General features: G+C 39.9%; 1 protein-coding gene across 1 annotated transcript in view; it reads right to left on the minus strand.

The window, feature by feature from the left end:
• Window positions 1-21447, minus strand: part of LOC138283523 (mucin-2-like) — a gene marked incomplete at its 5' end in the record, with an annotated part of 528362 nt that overhangs the window by 90947 nt on the left and 415968 nt on the right. The window contains 2 exons of the mRNA XM_069221463.1: window positions 11537-11576; window positions 15762-15887. Coding sequence (XP_069077564.1) covers window positions 11537-11576; window positions 15762-15887 — 166 coding nt within the window. The remainder of the gene's footprint in view (window positions 1-11536; window positions 11577-15761; window positions 15888-21447) is intronic.

Here is a 21447-nt window from a genome sequence, read left to right on the forward strand (position 1 = left end):
GGGGAACTAGTGGGAATTTTTAGTAAAACCTTTATAAATGAGTTTTCGGCAAGCTCTAAGTTCATCAAATTGCCATTTCCCCATAGCTCTGCACCATACAGAGAGCCCCCTCTAGCTAGTATTTTATAAATTTCTATTGCGGGGGAGATTACAAATCTAGAAGATCTATTAGCAAATCTCATGATGCCCCCCAAATTCTGTTTCAGCCTCACATGTGCTTTTGACAAATGGACCTGCCATTTATGTGTGTCCTCTAATGTAACTCCCAAATAATTAAAATCGGTCACTCTCTCTAATACTTCTCCATCCAATAAAATCGTCCTCCTTATTTTATGTTTTTGATCACCAAAAATCATGTATTTGGTTTTTGAAGTGATAACTTCAAGGCCATAGTCCTTACAGAAGGACATAAACTTCTCAAGTAAATTGGAAAGGCCGGAGGCAGTTTGAGATAATAACAAAGTATCATCCTCAAATAGTGAGTACGGAGTCTTTATCCCACCTAATCTTGGTGCATCATTATCGCAGGCCATTAAGTAAGGGATACATGCATTAATAAACAACAAAAACAATGTTGGGGCCAACACGCATCCCTGCCTCACCCCTCTTTTAATCAGAATCTCGCTTGTTACCTCCCCATTTACTCCCTATCTAATTTTTGCAAAGCTCTCGGAGTATGAACTTTTAATTAAGTTTAATAAGGGGCTTGGAAAGCCAGCTCTGTCTAGTACATCCCACAGTTTACACCGCAGGACCAAGTCAAACGCAGATTTAAGGTCTACAAAGGCCACAAAAAGTTTCCCTGCGTCCAGATCTACAGTCTTCCATTTAATAGAGAGAAACCTAAATATCTGGTTGATTGTACTGATTTTCTGTCTAAAGCCTGCTTGGAGATCACTAAGCACTTGGGTTTCCTCTAGCCATTCTTTGACCCTAAATTGGTAGCATTTAATTTACAGGTCCTGGGTATATAGAATACCATGCTACAAGGGAATTACATGTAAATTAAATATGCCAGTCAGGCAAATGCCATTCAAACCATGTTTTAGGGGAGAAAGCACACACACTTTAGCAGTGTTAAAGTGCACAGAGCCCTAAGACCTATAAGCAAAAGTCTAGAAAAATTTAGGAGGAGGAATGCAAAATGTTTGGGGCTGACAGTGTAGAGAGGCCCATGTACGCCAGTAATCCTAGTTTATTCCCACATCTAACACTAAAATCAAGTTTGAAGCAGGTATTGTACCCACCACATAGCCAGAGACAAACATTTTTTAAGACAAAGCAGGGTCCAAACAGCAATCAGACAGTGGACTCAGAAGAACTGTCTTCACATCTTTTCTCTCCCTTTCAAATGTCCTCTAAGTGTCATATATAACCCCAGAGACCAAAGTCTGATAGGACAAAAGCAGGATCATTCAGCTACAAGACTGGTATCCAAACGAATTGTTCTCTTCCTTTCAAGTTCACTCCAAGTGTTACATGTGGTTTAACATACCTGTCAAGCAGTATTTAACAGTTTGGCGTCACAGGATGCCCTTACCCTAAATAGTCTGCAGAAGGCAGAGAAGTCATCATTGACCAGTTAGCTCAGCCTATTATTTGTTCTTTGGAGGCATTTCACACCTATTCGTGGTTGAGCACAGGCTGGCAGCTAATGCTAATTAGCCTTCTGACAGTCCAGACAGGAAAAGGATAACTTTCTAAAAGTTAATTTTCCTTAATAACTATTAGAAATCTGACGTCACCATTAAATTCAATTTTTAACAACTTTTAAAATAGTTGTTTAATTATTTTTCTAGTTGGTCCCATTCCTGAGATACAGAATTAGTATTTATTATAGCTTCCCAGTGTTTCTCTATGGGCCAACTAGCTTTCCTACAGTGAAAATAGCTTTTGGGTGCTAGTCACTTTAAGGACACGATCACTTTAAATTTCTACGTACCCTACTTTTAAGGGCCAGGCACCCTGCCTTGTGGGCTACAATGCCTACATAATGGGTGATTCATTATTATTTAGAGTGTTGTGTAGTCATTTAAGTTATAGGTTCATACACGTTATTTTAGCAAACTAGGCCTGCCGCTGTGCACTTTAACTTGGATATATTTAATTTGGCTGTGTTTATTATTTTAACAATAGCCACATTTGCAGTTTTGTTTTATTTCTCTGTCTAGCTGTTCTTTGCCTAGGCCAGTACTGCATTCCGAAACAAAACTTTTCTTTCAATCTGTGCTTTTCTCAAGGCTACAGTAAGATGGGTTGCCGGCACACTTGCTAACACTTTGCCTCTAGTGTTCATAGAATCATACACACTCTTAAGTAGGGATCCTTTCTTGGAACATCAGCTGTTTTATTATAAAAATACTACTTTGACGCACATACGTTAGATGGAGATTCCAGCCAGATGACCACGACTGTATGCTGATTGCTGAATGCTTTGCTACAGCTGCTTATGTAGACTAAAGGCCTCTTGCTCAGGTATAAGGGATGATGTTTTACCAGGGGAACCTGAAGGGCAGAATTAGAGCTTAACATGTTGTGCTCTAGCACAGCGTAGGTAGGAGCTATTTTTAATGATTTTATTGTCCTAGTTATTGCAGTGCATGCTTTATTATCTAAGATGCAGTTGCTTCAATAAAATCTTATTTAAATATATTCTGCCTCTGCTTGTCCTTGTGTATGTGAGACTAATGTAATTAAGAGAAACACATGCGATCTGAGTGACTACGATTTCCCTGAGGAATCAATTGTGTCATGCGCTCGCCTGCCCAATCATCCCTGCTCTTGGGTGGAGATGAGGCACTGCTAGTTAGCTGGAGCAAAACCCGGATTAGGCCGACAGGTGTCACCTGTATTGGGTTCAGACTCAGTACCTCACAGTGCAAGTGATTCTGCTGCTCGAATCCAGTAGTCTCATTAAGATAATGAGAGCCTATGCGGCAAGAGGGGTAAATTCTTCCTGTCAAAAAAGCTATTTTGACAGGCCACACAGCAGATTATACTGCAGTAATCCAGCTACACAGGGTAGACCAGCCACTGACGTGGATCATTCAATAGGTGCTGTAGTCCACAAGTGACATTTTAATCTCTCTCCAGGCCCTGAGTGCACTTTCTGCACCACATGCTATGGGTTTACAGGAAAATTAAAGGTTCCAATTTGGAATAAGCCAATTTAGTCATGCTTAAATGGGGAGCACAGGCACTTTACTACTGATGAGCAGGGGTAAAGTACGCACAGTTCCAAATTTAGCAAAAATATAGGGTCCAAGAAAAGGCAAAAAATCCTGGATGACCATGCAAAAAAGTAAGATTCCCCAGGCTACTTTGGCTTTATTTTCACGTATCGGCTGGAGTCCTATTGTATCAAGACTGAGGCTGTAGTCCTTTTTACATTCAAGACTGACAACCTAATCATAGTTTTGTTTCTGCTGTTGTACATATTGACCATGTTTATTACTTACATGTGAAGGAATCATTTGTTAAGTTGAATACACATTTTTCATTTCAAAAACATTTTTAATGCTTTTTTCTGAATTGTATCAACCATTGTATTTCTCTTGAATATGTCATACTTTAAAAGGATTGTGCAAGTATATTCCTGGACCTTAGTCTTAATATATTGTTGAGTAGTCTACTACTTTTTATTTTCATATGAGTTTGGGCAGGTTCTCTGATCCAGACATACGCATCATGGAAATAGGTGTGTTGTAATCTTTTGACCATTATTACTTCAATATTACTCCAACTACTGTAGATGTGCAACTGGGATACCATGGTTGCATTGCTTTCATTGAAACATAGAAGTCATATCTGTTCTGAAGCATAAGTCCCCTTTAGGTGCATAATTTACATATTTATTGAAGTAACAATGCTTTGTTTGAAAAGCATGCTTTTGACAAATTTTGGATTCTGGTTCAGCATATCATTTCACTTGTATTTTTCTTTACAGTTTGATCGTGCTAAATGAGTATTGGGCATGATTTGCAGACCCTATGAATTTGCCCTCCTTGCTTAAAACATACACTCTTTATCTTACTTACACTTACACTTACACATTCAGTGCTCCACTTCTCAAGTATGGCAAAGGGAACCCAGAGATGCTAAAGAATGGAGCTTGATGATGTGATTGTGAAGGACATGGAATGTAGAACAATGCAGCAGGATAGGGACTCCTCAAAACAATTATACCACATCTTTTAAATTAATTTTTCCCATAGTCTGCCAGTGGAGACAGGCTTCTCAGCCAGTTGTGGAGGAGGGACAAAATGGACTAGGAGTAACTAACTCATTTGAAAATGTATATAATATCTCTTATCAGTACTTTCTCATTCCCTTCCTGGTGTACTGCCCCAGTGTCCATGCTCTAATGTTACTCCTCAGCAGATCCTGTACAGAACCGACCGCACTACAGTTGCCAGCTCCTGGGCCCTCTTTATCTGACCTGGATGACCTTGCATCATCTGCAATCTCTCACCATCTGTTCCTGCATCAATGGTTATGCTTGCCACAGGGTTCACTGTCAGTACTGATGCATGTTGTAGATTCCCAATGTCCAGTTCTGCGGTGATTACTATGCCTGTTATGTGGGTTCCAAAGTTCACATCAGCCACATTGAGCGACTGTCATTACTGATTCAGTCAGTCTCATAAAATTCTATATCTTGGGGTGGTTCAAAAGCCACAGAATAGTGGACTTTGGGCTGTTGCAGTGACAGCTAATTAGAGAGTCCAGGAAGCATAATGATCTAATTAATGCCGAAAGTCTGTATTTACCCTACCATGACACCTAGGCCTGATTAATAACAATATAATCAAAGACACTTTAATCAGGAAATATCCCAACTATTAGCAAAATCACCTGCATGACCTAATGGACAAGGAAAAAACTTGCAAAAAAGAGAACCCTTCAGTTAAAGCCACCATCAAGGGCTTGACCCAATGATGATGAAAAAAAGAATTCAACCTGAGCTAGCAGAGAGTGACAACAAACTACAACTGCTTTTATACTACCCAGCTGACCCTCATGAACATGGAAATAGGCTTCTTAACCTCACTTGAGCAGACAACAATAAGAGACTGCACATCTACAGACAACCGCAATACTTGCCTTTTTCACTAACAGAATACTGACAGATTGAAAAACTATTCATCAGAGCTGACCTGTCATCAGACAACCTCTTACAAAAACTGAACCATAACTAGGATCTTGATATTAAATTAATCTGGGTCCTCTCTGGTCCACATCATCTAGCTGCTCCAACATACATTTCACAAAGTCCCTCACAAAAGATGGAACAAACTCTTTTAGAATCATGTACCTAGCAAACATTTCCATTAGTCCTATAAAAACCTTCTAGCATCATACATTCAACAACAGGAAACATTTTTTATAGAACACTACCATAACATGAAATTAGAATTAGTAAAAATGGATGTTATTTTTGCTCCTGAAGCATCTCTTTATTCATGCAAAGAATAAAGGTAACAATATTAAACACCCTCCCTACATGATTTTCTTTTATGGTATCAGGAAATTGTTTGAATATTCTACTTAAAGATTACAATTCTGGGTACCAACCACCAGGAAAGTTCTCACCTTCCAATAGCAAAGATCATAGAAAAAGCAATTTTGAATATTCACTCAAAAAGCATCAGCTAAATTTGCCTTAAAGAAAAAAAAAACTGTCTGTTGCCATATGTAACACATAGAGAACTCTTCCATGGGCCCTCATTAAGAACATGGCGTCCTGGACTGCCACGCCTGCGGTCATTACCGGCAATGGCATGGTGGTCCAGGCTGCCATATTCTGAACGTGGATGAAACGCCACGGTGGAAACACCGCCACCGCCAGGCTCCCGCCACCAGGCAGCCTGATGGTGCGCTGTTTCAGATCCGGATAGTGAGTCGCATCCCGCCAGCCTTTCCCTGGTGGTTTATACCGCCAGGTAAAGGCTTATGGAATGAGTGACTCGGGGCCCCTTGGGGGCCCCTGCACTGCCCATGCACTTGGCATGGGCAGTGCGGTGGCCCCCATGCACAGCCCCGTCATGCATTTCACTGGCTGAATTACGGGCAGTGAATTGCGCAAAGGATGCTGCAGCACCTGCCACACTGACACATGGCGCCGGCTCCATTTGGAGCCAGCGTCATTGTTCAGGCCCTGTTTCCGGCTGGGCCGGTGGAAAGATCATTATGTGGCCAGCAGTGGGTTCTTCGCGTCAGTGCAGATCTTGGCAGGAGATCATAATGAGGGCCATGATCTTTCAAAAAGGAACATGGTTTTCAGAAGTATCTCAACCAAACCTAGATCTACTGTCTCCAAAGGGTATGACACCTTTCAGAAAGGACAAAAGTGCAGATGGAAGAGTAGTTATCAACAAGAGCTCGTACTACTAATGAAAGGCAGCAACATACCTGTTTTATTGCCTTTGAATCAATCAATCAATTAGGACTTGTAAAGCAGCTAATCACCAGTGGGGGTATCCAGGTGCTGGGGATCTTGCTGCAGGGGTTCAGTGGAACAGCTAGGTTTTGAGTCCTTTCTTGAATTCCAGCAGAGAGGGTGAGGTCCAGAGGTGGAAAGGGAGGCCATTCCCACATCTGGCAGCAAGGCAGGAGAAGGAATGACCTTCGCTGTAGCTCCAACGTATCCAAGGCATGTAGGCGAGGTGGAGGGAGGCGGAGCGCAGGTGTCTGGTTGGTTGGTGGAAGTTCAGGCAGTGGTTGAGCTATGCTGGTTCCTTGTTGTGCAGGGCCTTATATGTATTGATGACCATCTTGAAGTGACATCTCTTCTGGACGGGGAGACAGTTTTTGCTTCCTAAGGTGGGCGGGTAATGTGGGTGTGCTTGGGGAGGTCAAGGATGAGTCTGGCCACAGAGTTCTTTATTATCTGTAATCTCTTAAGGAGTTGCAAGATTATTCAGCTGTAGAGCGTGGTGCCATAGTCGAGACGGTTGGTGACAAGGACTTTAGTGACTGTATGCCTGGTGTTGACCAAGAGCCTTTTAAAGATCTTGCAGACCATGCAAGGAACGAGGAAACAGGCGTAGGATACTGCATTATTCTATTTGTTCATGCCTACAGGTTGAGTTAAATTCAGAAGTACAGAATACTCTTTGGCTCCAACTCTATATCATTTTCCAGGAAACAACTTAACATTCACTGTACAAATAGATGGTACAATCAATCCTGACAACATTATGGCCCTCATTATAACAATGGCAGTACAGACCGCCTACCGCCGCAGCGACGGCTGCCAAAATACTGTCGCCACAGCTACCAGCCATCTTCTATATTATGACATTAGCCAGAATTGTGCCAGAATGGTGGCAGAATTCCGACTGCGGCCATGGCGGCAGATGGCAGTAAGGTGACACATGATACAGCCTGGCGGTGTTCTGTTGGCGGATGCTGCTGCTGTCAGCAGCGTCCTGTCCCGTCTCCTGCCAGAGGACCCCCTGAAATCAGGTAAGTCAGGTGTTCTGACAGGGGTGGGGGTGTTGTGTGTGTGTGGTGGGAGTGTGTGTGTGTGTTGGTGTGTGCATGTATGCAGGTGTGTGGCGTGTGGAATGCGTGTGTGCATGTATGGTTGTGAATGTGCATGTATGTTGTGTTGTGTGAATGCATGTGTGCCTGTATGTATGTCAGTTTGTGTGGATGTGTGTGTGAATGGGTGTATGCCTACATGGCTGAAAATGGGTATGTTTGAGAATTTGTGTGTTCGATAGAACGTACATGTGCATGTATGTCGTGGGGGGTCTGGAATGGGAGGGTGATGGGAAAACCAGGGGTGGGGGTCGGGGCAGGGAAGACCCCTAACAGTGACAGGGAAGGGATTCCCTCTCACTGATAGTGCCTACCGCCATGATTTTCATGGCGGTAACGAACCCACGAAAACTATGGCGGTAGGCAGGGTCATAATCCTGCGGGTGGGACAGTGACGGCAGCCGGGCTGGAGATTGAAGTCTACAACTCAGTGGCTGTTACCACCCTAGTGGATGGAGTGGTATATTGGTGGTTTGCCTTGAGCCAAACTGCCAATGTCATATTTTGGGGAAAGGTACCGCCAGCCTGTTGGCAGTACTTTTCTCCAAAATACCGCCGTCCACCAGGGTCCTCATGAGGGCCTATATTCCTAAGAGACTTTATCATACACTCAGACAACAAGAATGACTCATCAGTGTCTCTTCGCGCCTCAATTACCATTAGTAACAACCTCACACAATACTGCACAGTGCCCACCAACTGCACAGTGTCATACTAGACCTTGATGCGGTTAGATCAGTCAACAAGGGAATTATTGACAGTTTTGGGGCCAGGTTAAGAAGGGCCCACTGGGCCCTATCTATAAGGACTGAGGTCAGTTCTTCTGTGATTCTAGGCCAAGGACAACCTCTTCAACACTTGGCACTCAGTGGTAGCACTGGTGAGCAGTCACAGGTTTCTCAGGGAGATAGTGTAGGGGTGTGCAAACTCCACACTCCACAATCATTTAACAGCAAAGTAAAAGAATATCCAACCTGTTGGGAAAACACAAGTACTTTAAGCCCCACCAGGTATCTCCAATGAGTAGCTTATGAGCTACTGGCAGCTCTCAAGCTACATGTAAGCAGCTCTAGTATGTGCAGTCCAACCTTCTAAATAAAGGATATTGATTGGATGAATTATCAAAGGTATACCAACATTGAAAAGTTTGCATTCAAGATGAAATGTTTGCATTTTCAGAACTCATTAGATGACATCTTAAGAAGAATGGTTGAAGCTCCAAACTATATCTACATTCAAAGTTGATAAAACCTTTCTTGCATTACTACTGAGAACTCTGCCTGATGCACCAACGTAATCTTCTCTGGCAGTTCTGCATGGGGTGGCCACTTATGCAATGTTGTCTGATGTGGTCACTACACAATGCTAATAATACTAGTAACTCTGCATGATTTTCTTTGAAAATAAGTATCTCTTTTACAGAAGAGGTTGGAGACCCCTGAGCTACACACTTAAAACCTTCTTCTGGGTTGACTTAGAGGTTCAGTTGCAGGCTGCCACGGTCACATTGGAGCTAGGGCAGCTGTAGGGGGATTTTCGTTACACCATCCTGACACACCCTACACATTCAAATGTTGTGCCCCTGAAGTCCCACCACCCACTTTCTGATTCTGGCTAAGAAGACATCCAAACTTTTTTTAAAAAAATGTCATGAAAAAGCTTATGATCAGTTTTGACTGTGACCTCAACACCCCATAAAAGGTTCTGCATTTGCCCCCCCCCCCAACTGACAACACAACCAACAACCAAAGCCTCTTTCTCCATGGCCTAGTTATTTAACTCTGCTCCCTTAAGAGCCCCAGAAGTAAAAAACACTGTATTCTCACTACCATTATTCACCTGACTTAACACAGTACTCAACTCTAATGAGCTGGTATCAGTAGTGACCATGCACCCCTTATTGGATTACAAATCCTGCAAATTAGATCCATGTTCTAATTCATTTTAACATCATTATGTTAATTTCTTCAATCATCATCACAAATAAATTCTGGTTTCTTCTTCAACTACCCTCTCATTTTGTTGGTACAATCAGCAAGAGCTTTTTTAAAAACCTACTACAAACCTCAATTATACCATACCCCAAAAGTCAAAATGTCTTCTTTGCATAATGGCTCTTTTAAATTTCATGCCCACTAAACTCCAATAGGTCTTACACCAGTACTAGATACTTAAGGCCTGAGTTAGAACTCTGCAGAGGGTTTACAAATGTAATGGATATCCCATCCAAAGTATTACGATCTCTGCAGGATATAATAGGAACGTAATATGGTGACTGGGATGTCCGTTACATTTGTGGCAGAGTATTCCCTTGAATAAGACCCTTAATGTCCTAAACATAAAAGACCAACCCGAATGAAATTTAAGAACTCCCATTGGTGTTATGAAAGCTGTTAAATCTTGTGAATTTTTTGAAGCCTTATCTAGTGACATGCAGATGGTAAATCTAAGGTTGTAAAGAACAGTGCCCCGGACAGCATCAATAGCATCTTAGTGATGTTTAGAAGTGAAAATCTATCAACTACAGTCTTTTTAGTAGGTGCTCTTAGATCCACACACAAACTAATATTTCCACTGGTCTTTTTCAATACTACTGTAGAAATGAATCACTTTATGTCTTCCACAGGAAGGATAATGTTTAGCTTCTACATGTTCATACATAGTACAGGGGAGTTTCCAGACTTCGAAAATCACAGGAAAGGGATGTTGGTTAAGTTTTATTTAATGAACATACCATGCAAACATCCCACATAATTTCTAAACACCCAAGGAAATGCTCTCTTAAACTCTATTTTCTCTTCAATCACCAGCTGAAGATCTCCATCACATTTTTCTCTCAGATCAATTTGTGAAATAGCATTGGGATCTATGAAAACTGAAAACTCCTCTTGTTATACCCAACTTAACATTTCATCTCACTTTATATACACATACATTTTAAAAACAGTCTTCCTCCAACTAAACTCAATTATTACTTAGAAATTCCCTTTCATTTTTATATCTACATAGACCAGGAAACACAGCCATTTCTGAGAACTTAAATGTAAAATGGAAGTATTCCATTTACACCTTATCCTATATGATTTCTAATTGTCACCACACTAGTATATTAATTATTTGCCAGAGTAGAATTTAAGAAGCACCATTGGATAAAAAGACACCTTTTCAAATTTAGTTGACCGTTTTGTTTATTTAATGCACACCAGTCACCACCTTGGCTCTAATTTCACCACTCAAAAATTCCAGAGAATGCTCTCAGGAAACCTGCCAGTTAGAACCAGCAAATATCAACGTTCTTTGCTCAGCAGAGGTGGGTACCATGTGTAAGGCTGTCCAAGACGACACCCAAGCATAGCAAGGTGTCTCTAAAGAGCACTCTCAATCTGACGTGGACAAAGTAAGCTGAAAAACACAAATAACTGCCTATTCAAGATTGCAGTTTTCAGGGTAAAGCTTATCATACAACCTACTTGAAATTGAATGGAAAAAAACTACTCTGACACCTTAGGGTCTTGTTCACACTAAGGAAAACTGCTAAATACATAAACAACATCAGAGAGTTGTTTCTTCAAAATAATTGGCCCTCTGATTTTGAAATGAATAATAAGTACATCTCCTTAAAAAATAGATGCCATTGTATCTTATAAACATTCACCTTTTTCTCTGTGGCATTATGGTAGAAAACTATACATTTTGTTGTGCACAGATTTGTTGACTTATGCCTATTTACCGAAGACTACCTCTGACTTAATTCTTTAATATTTTTATGCACTTCATATTTCACACCAAAAACACATTTGCCTGTGTGTCTCAGTTCAGCATTTTCTTTTGTCACTATTGTGGCTTGAAAGGGGCACAATAGGTTGGTAAGGACAATGTGTGCATACTTCATGAATTTGAAAACGTAGAAATAATCTAAGCACATACTTAAATGTTATTACATATTAAATCATAACCAATTGAAATGTAGTGCTGGAAGATTCTTATTTACCACACAGGTAGCAGCAATCAAAGGGAGTCTCTCCTGGTTTCTAAAAAAGAAGGAAAGCAAGACAATAAAACATGTGCACAGAATAGTGACTAGAAAATAGTATCAGGGATCATTTTAACTCTTGTAGCATTCCTGCAATCTCACCCTGGAAATCATTAAAAACATCAAGCTTTCTTATAGTACAATTAGTTGTACTGTAATAGTTTAGTAGTACTACAATAGCATTACAAAAATACTACAAATTCTGTTCAGAAACCTATGCAAAGGTTTCACCTTAGCTATCTCTTTCTTGGTGAAAATCTCAACCCTGTCTGTGAAGTCTCTGCACACATAAACACATGTTTTGGTAGTAAATATGGCAGGTAGAGAGAGATGGGGTTGCAAAATGGGGAATACTTATGACTAAAGGAGAAGAGTTAATGGAGGAGTAGGACGGGTTAAGGGATGGTAGGGAAGGGGTGTAGGTAGGAACGTGCACCCAACCACAAAGGAATCAGCTCATTCCTAATCACAAAATGCACTTCTAAAGTTACTACAACCAAAAAAGGCCCAAAACATTTTTAAATGTACTTCCACCCAGAGCTGGAGGAAGTTTAGTGCCATACATGATCAACCATTGGTCATGCAACATCATTCACTAAAAAAAATGGAGGTAAAGATGTTTTTTCAAGTTACAAATAATGAAATATGAATATTTGTAAACATAATATCATATTACTTTTAATTAATGATACAGATGACTTTTAGCAATTATTAGTATTTAGTAAAAATATATTTTTTCTGTAGCTGACAATTTGTTTCATGATTTAAATTTGAAAAAAATATTTTAAGTGAATATATTCCAAATAAATACATTTTAAATTTGAACTAAGCTGTTAAGCTGTAACATGTTGTCATTGTGTTTTATATTTAAACTAGGTGCATACAATTACTCTACCGAATGTTTACCAATAACAGTTTTTAGTCGTTTTTTCAAGCTTAATAAACTTACTTTTCCATGTTTTTTGTCAGAGTGAGAGCTCTGCCATTGGGGCACAATTAACTTAGTTTTGAATTAATTATTTAATTAGTTCAAAATATTAAATTAAAATAATATTGCATTATTAAAATGTTCATTAAAATCCCACCTGCATGTTTATATTAATAGATCAAGTATTACACATTCTAAAAAGGCAGCCATGGAATTAATGTAAATTAATTAAATTCTTTTACATCTTAAAGTTACATTTATTTATAAGTGAAAAAAGGTAATTAAAATATGTTAATTATAAAATTACATGTATTTCAAATATAAAAACTTATGTTTAATTTTGAAAATAATCAATATTTTTGTAAAACACTTAAAATATATTATTTTAATTTAAGATTACTTCTCATAGGGTTTCTATTATAAGTCCCTGCCTCCATTAATTTCTCTGGGAGGGTGTTGCAACTTGTAGTATCTCTAGTTGGCCATCTGTGGTTTTGGACTTCTTATTGCTCCATTTTAACTGTAGTAACTTTACACTCGTAAATTTGTCTCCACCTGCTGTTTCACGAGATGGAGACATTTAAGTCTCCACTTTCAGGTGACTTTACACTTTTAGGACCTCATTACAAGTCTGGCAGTCACTAGACCGCCAGACTCACAGATGGCGGTCGGACCGCTACCAATGCAGCGGTCTGAGAAACACATTACAACCCTGACGATTGGGCCACCAGGGAACTTCCACCTCTGCCAGGATCAGAGACCCCAGTATTCTAGAGGTAGGTGGCAGTCATAATCCACCAGAGCAGTGCTGCAAGCAGTGGTACCCAGGGAATTATGACCTTGTTCTCTGCCAGCCTTTTCATGCCAGTGGAACCACCATGTAAAGACTGGCAGAGAATGGGTGCAGGGTGCCCCAGTGGGGCCCCTGCAATACCCATACACTTGGATTTCTGTTGCACCCTGCAGGCTACACCATTGCTGCTGGCTCGATTTTGAGCCTGTAACCATGCTGTAGCCTGTTTCCCGCTGGGCAGATGGGCAGAAACCGAGGTCTTTTTGCCTGTCAACCTAGTAGGAAACTCTTAATGGGGCCAGCAGGAAGGTAGCCTGTGTGGAGGCAACCTCCCCATTGGAAGTTGGGCAGACATTGAAAACCATGCGCCAAACTCGTAATGACCCCTCAAGTCATGAATGTCCAAAAGTAGTACAGTGACTCAAAAGTGTAAGCGTAAACTCACAGGTGCACATTTACTTATGTGTAAGTTTACCTTTCATTCAGTCAGACTACGTGTACATGTTATGTATTTGGAGTTTGTGTAATATAATTATATATTGTTTCAACTGCTACCTGCCTGCTTGCGTTGGGTTGGTAGTGATTTGTTAGAGTTGGTGCTAGCAATGTAGGTTTGGTTGACTCCAAGAATAAATGGTGGTTCTAGAATTCTATTGCTTGAAAAGATAATTATGGGGGTTATTCTAACTTTGGAGGAGGTGTTAATCCGTCCCAAAAGTGACGGTAAAGTGACGGATTTACCACCAGCCGTATTACGAGTCCATTATATCCTATGGAACTCGTAATACGGCTGGTGGTATATCCGTCACTTTACCGTCACTTTTGGGACGGATTAACACTCCTCCAAAGTTAGAATAACCCCCTATGTTTCTCCTCAACAGTTGTGATTTAATGGAGAGAATGGTCATTCTTAGGAGGTTCACAGACTGTGGTGCCAGAATATTGTCAAAATATCCTTTTACATAAATATTGGGTCCTGAATAGCATAAACAAATATATCATCTGACTGAAGTCAGTAAAGGAAAATCTCCTTTAGTGGGACAATATGTTTGTATAAAAATAGAATGAACGATATAGTCAACCAAAATAGAAATTAAAGCAATCAGGATACTTTGATCCAGTATGCAAAAAACAGGTACTAGAAACCACTATGTTGTTTTAAAACCCAGACTCTCACCACAGTTTGTGGCATGCTTTATCATGAAGTCCATAGCAACACAAAAAGATGACAAACAGAATGCTACTCATTGTAAAACATTCACCCCCAGAGGGTTAAATCCATAGTTTTTTTTTTGCTCACCAGGGCACTCCAGTTTGTAACCAGCCATATGCAAATCAGTCTTGAACCTTCTCCTCATAGGAACAGTCCAGCCTGAAGTGCCAGGCCAGGTCCTCCCTCGACCGGAAACTAGCATACTGGAACTGGTGTTGGGGTACCACCCCTCATCAGCCAGGCTAGCTTTAAACCAGTGGCACAGTGAGAACAGGACCCATGCTTGGGCATACCCTTCCCACTTGTGATGAGTACAGCAACACAAAAAGAGGATGGATGGAATGCTGAAAACTGTCAAACATTCACCCTCAGTCACAGCTCTGGGTTAAATTCATTGTTTTATTGCTCACCATGCCACTCCAGTTTATGTGTATTTTTGTCTGATGGATGGTCTGTGTAGCTTATGTGTGTGTCCCGTAGATTGATAAGCAGTGCTGAATAAAGTCCCTGCATTGGTTATGATTGAGGGTAATATGTCCTTGGTAAGGGAAGCAGAATCTAACCATGATAAGAACAAGACTGTGAAAGAGGCAAGGAAGCCTTATGCCTTTGTTACAAGTGGCTCTTTAATTTGAGATCCCTGTACAAACTCATGTTTTATGGTTATTAAGACATTCCTGCCTCTTTTCCTGTGTAAATTTTAGCAGTTCAAACCTGCCAAAAGATACAGCAGTACAATGCATAGCAAATACTGAAATGGATGGATTTTTGTGTGGAAACCACCAAAAATCAGCATGTTAAGGCTCAACTTTAAGTAGACTAAGGGCCTGATTTTAAATGTAGGTGTTACTTACTGAACCTGATAAATAACAATACCACAGGGTATGTTATTTGATAGGTGCAACTAATAACACCTATTAAACGTTTATAAGAAATAACATGCAGAATTTGGTATTTAACACACCAAAATCCTCATGATATGGTAAATACTGTGTGTTTTTCCCAGTAAAATTTTGTCAGATTTGACCTGCCGAAGGTGAAACTTTTAATACAGAAAACGGAGTTAATGCACGGGTCAAAATATTATGAGCAACTTGTAAGCAGGCCCAATATAGTTAACATATGTTACTTTCTGTCCCCAGATATTAGATTTTAACAGGTATGACATTTATTGCATACTCAACCAGGCTGATCATATCTCTTATTGTAACAGTGAATCAGAGTATAAAGAAGAGGCAAACTAACATACACAAGTTGGTGGCTTGGGTGGAGTACAGTTTTTAGATGCCTCAGACAAAATAAACTGCCCCTTGATGTAATTGCAGGTATAAGCAGTACAGCTCCCCTTTGAATATGGGGTCCATGTATCTCCAGGCTGAAAATGAAAAACAGCAGGTAAAATTAATGCATTTTAAAAACAATTTTGAATTTTTGAATTAAATAGACACTTACATATGTATTACAGTCAGTGATGATAATAAATCAAAAGAACATTTTGGTAGAAATTTAAGAAGCATGTTTTAATAAGCATTATAGGAAACACATTGTTAGATGCAAAATAGAATTACTACAGTTAGCATGAAAGTGTTCTTTCCATATTTGTCAAACATGGTATATTGAAGCAGAAAAAGAAACATTGTTTATATCAAAAAATGTTATAAAAAATGCACAATAAATAACTGCAGGAAAAACTAGATGCATCCTACTGTAACTGCAAAAATAATAGTGAGATTGATTTAAAAGAGTAGCCTTGATACATTTGTTTACAGCAAAACAAATAACTGTTGGAGTTAATAATATAAGGTTAATAGGATTGCTTGTTTAAGGTGGCAGAACAACAAAGTGTGGGAAACTAAGTCCATCCACATAATTAGTAATTGTCGTCCTAACTCCTGGCTAGCTCACTTTGCCTCACCCGAACTCCCAACCCCAGGGATACAAAGTGATTATGGAAACCTGAACATGATACTCTAACTCCCCAGGACAGCCGTGGAAACAGATCTTACCCCTTTCATGTTGTTACTCCTGCATTGCAAGGTGAGACAAAAAAGATGCAAGATACGTTTTCAATACATTTATAGAAATAATTTCAATCTGGCATATAACGAGTGAGCTGTGATAATTGGATACATGAAACAAAGCAAGATAATCCTCATTACAAACAAGGTAATGAAGCTAAACAATCTTACCAAGGTGTAAATGGTTTTAGATGTGCTAGAGGTTCTAAGGGTCCTACATAACTCAGTGTGTATGCCAAGAGGATATTGGGTGTACTCTTCTGTCTGACCAGATCTAAGAGATTAGCCCCAGCTCCATATGTGGAGATAGTCAGGAATCAATCTGTGATGTAGATCACAATCTTCTAAGGTGGCTGGCAGACCAACACCAGTCAAGCTGCATGTCACACAGCATGCGTCCCAGGATAGTTGTGGCTGGAATACCCCATACTGCCTTTGGGTCAGTGCACCATTCATATAATAAGCCATACTGTGTAGGAAGTACAGTTCTGATGCAATGCTGTATCTAGGTGGTAGAAGCTGTCTCCTGAATGGCAACACAAGCTTGCATGTCAGGTACAGTGTTCTTTAGCTTCAGACAGAACGTGCAGATTATATGCAGTGCACAGGCTAAATAAACAAGCAGGTTGTTCCTCACTTTCCTAGAATAAAAGCCAACTGATAAAAATGTGTCAAAATCATCGCTAAAAGCAGTCTTACTAAAATGAATAAAATATGAACACTCAAACGAAAGCCAAAACAGGAGTTTCCAATACAGATCTTTGGTGTACTCAAGACAGTTTGAGATATTTCCCACTAAAATAAAAGACATTTAAATAATGAAAAAATGCAAACAGGATTATAGAGACATAGGGCAATATTTATGACCCCAGTTGCTTTTCACTTGCACTATGCAATGCTGTATATGTGTGACGCACCTCAAAGATGAGATATGTGAAAGTGGCCTTGCGTAGCCCTGGGTGGCTTCATAAATCTGGAGTAAAACAATGCAGTGCAAATCGCTGCACTGCCACACTCTGCACTGAGGAGGTATTTCAAGGGGGTTCCCATGCAACATCCATGTATTCTGATGCATTCCCAGATTTACCAGAAGTGATAGACCAAAAACCTATTCCTCCCCAAGTGAGGCATAACAAGGAGAAATATGTGTATTTCTCCTTGTTTCTGCAGCAAATATAGAAAAAGGGAAAAGCCTCAGGGGATTGTTTGTGTGTGGGAAGGTACCACTTCTTGCACAAAAACAATCCAACATACAACTGAGGTACCCTTGCACCAACAGTGCACCCCACTGTGTGCCAGCGCTGGGGAAAAGACAGAAATGTTCTTTATTTGGATAAATATGGAGCATTCCTGTCATTTCCCTGGGACACAGCACAGCAAGTTGACTTGCAGTGCTACGCTGTGCCACATGGCTATAAATATGGCCCTTTGTATGTGAAATATCACAAGAGTAGCAAGTACTAAGTGTGAAAAATCACACAGTTTCCTTCCCTAGTTGGTTGTGTCTGCTCTAAGTTGGTGTTAGTATTTCATTGAAAATCAAGTCATGCAACAGTGGCAGAGTGGCAGGGTTCCATGTGCATTAAAGCATTGGGGCGTTTGCACCGTCCCCACTCTGTTGTGCCACTTTGACATTCACTAACTTGAGGTTTTGCTACATGATGCAAAACTGTTTTGGGGTGCAGTGGCATAAAAACAACCAAAAAAAACATTTGTGCATCAAGTTAATTAACAAGGTCATTTGCACTGCTTTGTGTTACGCAAGCCTTTGTACAAAATTGTAGTAAACCTAGGACTGGGAGATACCCTGGGACTGAATCAACAAACCATTGGCAGAATGTTGCTCAAATGATGTTGTATGATGTTTACAAAAAATCAATGGTAAATAAGAAGAAAACATAAACCCATGCATCACAATAGTCAGACATACACATAAGATTGAAATACAAAAAAGTAAAAAAAATAGACCAAATTAATCTTTCCCGATCAAACAATACCCATGCAACTAAATAATTATGGTACAAAACCATAATGCACCTCTTTTTGCACTTACTTTATGCCATAAAAATGCTCACCATACCAGTCAAACAAATAGCACATTTTCGAAACACAAATAGAAACTTTATTTTACAAATAACTTTTCATTTTAAATCCATACAACTCAGTGGGATCTGCTTGACAAACCGAAATGCAGATTGTAATCCACAGGTATTGCTAATGCAGAATATGAACTGTGATTGATACACTATGAACATTTAGTAAAGAGAGACTTCTTTTTCACCCAGAGGTCTATTGCCCACTATACCACTGCATGGTACATTTACTGTGACAGACTGTGACTAGATTTTCTATTCCATAGACCACTAAGTCTAATCAAAAAGAGATTTTTTACTAGATTTTCTCCTCCAATGGATCCTGCAATTTGTTTTTCAGATTGAAAAGCTTTTTTTAGGCGGGATGGAAGTGTGTCAAAAACTCAAATTTCCTGTTTCTGTCCAGCAGACCCTTCCCAGTGCATTTCATGGTTCTGTTTCACCTGGATTTTGAGGGGGAAGGATCACCCTCTTTGCATCCTGGATATATCTTTGAATTTAAGGACTTTGATTTTATTGAATCACACAAGTAAGTTAAAAAACTATTGTATCAGGGTGTTGTTTGTTTGCTTGGGAATGCACCAGTATTTCTTCGTACTTTAATTAAATTTTTACAGTTATAGTAGTTGGTGGCCTGGAGTTTTAGTATAGGCCTTGTTATTATTCATTTTACATTTCATTGATTTTTCACCTTTGGGAAAGGAAAATTGTTGCACAGCTCAGTAACTTTTCCACGTTTGCAATATTATTTTAGTATGTGGCCTAGATTTCCAAAGGGTCATCTAGCCAGCAGGAGCCACCACTAGTAGTCATCAATGTATGAAATAAACATTTCAGTGGTATATGTTTATAAACTCTTTTTAGAGCAGGGTTGGAATTGGATTAATTAAAAATGTTTGCTATTGTTTGCATTATATTTTTTTTGCAAAAAGTGTATATGTTGTGGGGTAATATTTGATTATATAGGAGGTTGTATGGCTGTGGAGTTTCCAATTCGTGGAGTGGCATGTAGTGTGTCTTGACACACTCCGCCCAGGCCTATGTAGGACTCCTGTTGTGGTAACAAGATTGCTGAATTTTCGGCAGCAGCACCACCGAGCGTGGGGGACTGAGTCTGATCCCACAGCTGTGAGAGCTGCTGACCTAAGTCTTCCGGCTAGCTAGTAGCACCCCACCAGTACCAGAGATAAAAGTGATTTGTGGCAGCCTATCTAATGACACTTTAAGACTCCACAAGAGAAACCCCTCATGTAATAATGCAATAAAAGCCAGCCTGCAAATAAACTTGTTCATTTCACTGGTCTCAGAGAAGTCATTGTTTGAACGACAGATATTCAGCCAGAGAAAACCATATATGCTCATATTTATTACCCATATCATGTTGTCCCATGTCAATTTCCCCATTACTAATAGTGTCCATAACTCACTTGCCCTTTCTGCATTGCTGGAATCACAGAAGATTTCCATTTATGGGCAGTCAGTTCTTCACTGTGAAAATCATATTTGTGGCTATTCTTCAAACTGAGTTAGTTAGGTGCCTGGAACATATGTTCAAGTATCATGATTATCCATTTTTACTGCTCTTGTCTTTTCCCACTTTTCTTTGAGCTGCTTTAGTCTCAGCACATGCTCATTGACTTTCCTTAGCTGGGATGATGATCTCATAGGCTTTGTCCAAGGTCCTAATCCCATGGGTTATAGTGTAAATGAAACCACAGGGTAAACCGGAAATTCCATCCTTACTTGATTTATGTTCATAGTTTGATATTATAGGCATGGGTATTCATCTTTTATTCAGGGTGCTTTGCAAAATATTTTGGAACAAATCAGTAGTTTTATCCAGAAAAGTGGAAGTAGTGGTTCAGACTTCTCTCAGTCTGCATTTTAGTTGTTATAAAACCATGTTTGCAATGGTGTCTCTGGGGCAAATCTTGGTGTCTCCGGGGCAAATCTCTGGCACTTCTCTGGGAACCCCACTCTGCAGGCTTGTAGGATAGAGACTTCAAAGGATTGATCTTCTTTTAGAACATAAATTAAAAAGGCTTCGACAATATTGAACCATGTTGAGTTATTCCTAGTTTTCTAAAAAAGTGAATAGTTTTCTAAGGTCTCTGTATGAGAGAGGACTTCTAAGTCTGTGCTGATATCCCTGCAGGTCTTGAGATTTTGCCAGCCCTTGACTTATTGCTACATCATCTTCATTCTTAGCAATTTGGTCTCCCAGGGCTCAGACCTTTTGCTTACCTCAGAGAGAGAAGGGACCATATCTGCCTTTAGGACTTGCACCTTGGTAGGGACCTTATTGGAAATCTTGTTGTGTAGATCTCACATACAACTCAACAGGAACTCTTTAGCTAATGGAGGAGAGACATTGCCCTTTTAGATGCTTTTTTCACCGCTTGTGCTACCTGTGCTGCCTTGCCAAAAGTTACTGCTGATGAGGCACCTGTCTTCTTCCAATATTCCGTATGTTTTTTTTAAATTTCAGGATTTTTAACAGCTAATATAAAGTGCTTGTTTTAAGCAACCTAGATGCATCATGTTTTTCTAACCAATTGCTTAAGCAGCTGGCAGTTTCCCCAAACCATCAACACCAAGTCATCCACTGACGCTTCCAAAATATATATGAGACTGCTAGCCCACTTTGCCTGTTATGCATACTTGAATTGGCTTCTGTGAAGTACTTCATCATATGCATCCCTCAAGGATTGTCAGAAACTTCACTGCCTACATCTAGAGTTTCTTTAATATTATGGCACAAAATTGTGTCTCATAACAATTCCTCTTCATTGTCCATACTGGTTAGTCAGAATCACTCACAGCA

This window comes from Pleurodeles waltl, chromosome 3_1 (assembly GCF_031143425.1).
Source record: "Pleurodeles waltl isolate 20211129_DDA chromosome 3_1, aPleWal1.hap1.20221129, whole genome shotgun sequence".
Taxonomy (NCBI): Eukaryota; Metazoa; Chordata; class Amphibia; order Caudata; family Salamandridae; genus Pleurodeles; species Pleurodeles waltl.